This window comes from Amaranthus tricolor, chromosome 9, assembly GCF_026212465.1.
Source record: "Amaranthus tricolor cultivar Red isolate AtriRed21 chromosome 9, ASM2621246v1, whole genome shotgun sequence".
NCBI classification, from domain to species: Eukaryota; Viridiplantae; Streptophyta; class Magnoliopsida; order Caryophyllales; family Amaranthaceae; genus Amaranthus; species Amaranthus tricolor.
In genome coordinates this window covers 14,248,385-14,251,624 of record NC_080055.1, presented here as the reverse complement: position 1 = coordinate 14,251,624, position 3,240 = coordinate 14,248,385, and the positions used below count along the sequence as shown (strand labels likewise).

Genomic DNA, 3,240 nt, shown 5'->3' with positions numbered 1-3,240 from the left:
AAAAAAAACGCTTAAAATCGCAACTTTACACGTAATTTCTAGTATATGACTATGATTTACAATTCTAACCGCTTCAACACAACATAATATAGCAATAGTGTTGTTTGCCAAGTTTCGTGCAAAACAAACAAAGTTTGATCTACTTTATGCGCAAAAGTGCAAAAAAACGCTTAAAAACCCTTAAAATCGCAACTTAACACGTAATTTCTAGTATATGACCATGATTTACAATTCTAATCACTTCAACACAACAAAATATACCAAATAGTGGTGTTTGCCAAGTTTCGTGCAAAACAAACCAAGTTTGAGCTACTTTAGGCGCAAAAGTGCCAAAAACGCTTTAAAAACCCTTAAAATTGCAACTTAACACGTAATTTCTAGCAGTGGCGGACCCAGGAATTTCAAATTTGGGGTCAAAATCCGAACGTCACGTTGTTCGGCATAATCTGATCGTCGTCCGAATAATTTTTTTTAAAGAAAAATAGAAAACATAATAGAAACAATATTTACAATTTATAATATCAAATCCGATGTTAAAAGTTTTACAATCCAAAATATTAAAAAAAAAGTACAAGCGTTCAAATGAAAATTACAAATTCATCCTTCGAGTTTTCATAATTTTATAGCGATCAATAATCTTTTCATCAGAAACTTGTAGAAACACTTCCTTCTCAATGTAAGTAACCAAACAATCATTCACTAGTTGATCACCCATGCTATTTCTCAACTTATTTTTGACAAACGTCATTGCGGAAAACACTCTTTCTACACTTGCCGTAGCAACAGGAAGAATCAAAATTAACTTGATTAGCAAATGTATAAGAGGAAAAGTCTCATGTCTCCTTGTTTTAACAAGCATCATGGAAAGAGAATTGATATCTTGCAAATCATGAAATCTTTCATCATTTTGCATAGAACCCAAGAAGACATCAAGTTTAAGATCAAGAGCCGTTAAATCATAACATGAAAACTCTTCGGGATATAAAGAAGCAAGTTTAAGTATCCTCTCTTTATCAAATGATGAAAAGTTACCTCTAGGACTCAGGGAAGCCATGCATGTAAGTAACTCCATGTTCTTCTCATTAAAACGGTTATCAATCTCTTGAAGATGCAAATCAATTACTTCCAAAAAGATTGCAACCCGAAAATGATGTAGATTTGTTGCTTGTTTAGCAAAACGTCTTGATCTTCCTTGAGGTACATAATGAGCATCCATAGATGGAACATCAATCTCGTGTTTAGTACAAAATAAAATGACTTTGTCTAAGAGACTATCCCATCCTTGATCCCTCATCTTTTGCAACACATTTGTTGTACTTTTAACAAGGCTAATGGCATTCACAATATCTTATTCCTTTCTTTGTAAAGCAACACATAAATCATTAGTGTAGCCAAAAATAGTCAACATGAAATGAGCCATAAAAATAAAATCAAAGGACTCCAAAGATCCTAAAACAACTTAAGCTTTGAGCTTATCATCCGGAGAGCCATTTTCTCCAATCTCCTCAACCACTTTAAACAATTGAAGGAAACAAGTTGATGATACTTATTAGACACTTGTAATGAGATCCCCAACGTGTATCTCCCGGCCTACTCAAACCACGTTCTTGATTCAAACCCGATCCACTTTCAATTTCCCCCACTTCCAAAGCTTGAGCCACTACTTGAGCTTGGTTTTTTCGAATAAGGTCTCTTCTCTTACAAGAAGCTCCCACCACATTTAACAAGTTTGCAAGTACGACAAAAAGCCAAGTACAATTAACATTCTTTTTAGCAACCCGCAACTAGAGTTAGTTGAAGTTGATGAGCAAAACAATGAATGTAATAGGCTCTTGGAGTATCATTCATAATCAAAGTCTTGAGGCCATTGATTTCACCCCTCATGTTACTTGCCCCCATCATACCCTTGACCTCTTATCATAGAAGGACTCAATGAATGTTCCAAAAGGTTTTTTAAGAATATATGCTCTCCTAACCGGATTTCTTTCATTAGGGGGATAATCCATTATGTTTTTCCTCAATCCCGGGTCATGAGGAAGAAGTTCAACATCATACACCCATTCATCATCCAATGGTTCATCACAACTACTTGAACCACCTACTTCCATATTAACATCTTCACTTGGAGGGGAACTTAAAGGAGGACTTAGAGGGGAACTTAAAAGGAGGAGATTTATTGCCTTCGTTAGATGTTCGTTGGGATTTCATTCTTTTAAACAATAATTCACGAAGATCGGGTTGTCTTCCCTTTGCTTTTGAGTTTTTCGAACAAGGTGAACTTGAATTACTTGACATTTCCTAATTAAATTAAAAATATGACTCAACTCAATTATCAAATTCAATAAGACAACAATTACCTAATTGTCAAACAATCTAATTATTCAATTAACATTTAACAATCTAATTATTCAAACTATCAAGTAACAACTTGCAAGGCCTTTATCAATTATCATCAACAGCAAAAAATAAATCAAAAAAGTTCAAAAAAACAGTAAACTAGAAAATTAATGCTAAGAGAACATCACAAATGGAGGAAATAATTACAAGGGCAACAGCAGAAATGAGAGCATAAGTAGCACAAAGGGCAAAAAAGATGCCATCTTGCCACTGAGTTGACTCGTTGATCTCGTCCCACTAACTCAAAACCAACAGGCATAAGTAGCACAATGAACTAATGAAGCTATGAAACTATGAAACAATTAAACAAATTAACAATTACAATTACAAATTAACAATTAAATAAGTAATCGAAGCATGGAACTCACAAGTGACAAAGTGTCGAATCGAAGTATGGAATTGAAGAGGAAGAGGAAGCTGGAAGCGTCGCAAATCGATTAATCGAACGTCGAACACAACACTCGAACTGTTTACTGTCGATTGTCGAATGTCGAAGGCTCGAAGCGACGAACGGACGAAGCTACTTGGCCTGTGCCCGGTGCTGGTTGTGGCGGTGGAGATTTGGAGAAGGAAGACTGGAAGAGGCTAGAGATTAGAGAGAGAAGAGAGAGTAATGGTGTAATGCAGCAGTAATGGTTTAGGGTTTTGGTTTGTTTTTGTTTTTTGGCTTCTCCAGCACGCTGCGCCTCTTTACATTTTTTTTAAAGGTGATTAGCGACGGGAAGTATGGTCGCCAAGTGGTCGCCAACAGTAATTTTTTTTTTTTTTTGAAAGCTCATTTATTTTTTTTCAAATTAGGGGGTCCACTGCCCCCACTTGACCCTAGCTGGGTCCGCACTAATT

The 3,240-nt window shown here is 35.7% G+C and overlaps 1 protein-coding gene across 1 annotated transcript in view; it reads right to left on the bottom strand.

Annotated features, from left to right (window-relative positions):
- Positions 1-1,294, bottom strand: part of LOC130823269 (uncharacterized) — a 144,705-nt gene extending 143,411 nt beyond the window's left edge. Inside the window, exon 1 of the mRNA XM_057687894.1 lies at positions 653-1,294. Within this exon, the coding sequence (XP_057543877.1) occupies positions 653-1,294 (642 nt within the window). The remainder of the gene's footprint in view (positions 1-652) is intronic.
- Positions 1,295-3,240: the final 1,946 nt, after the last annotated feature.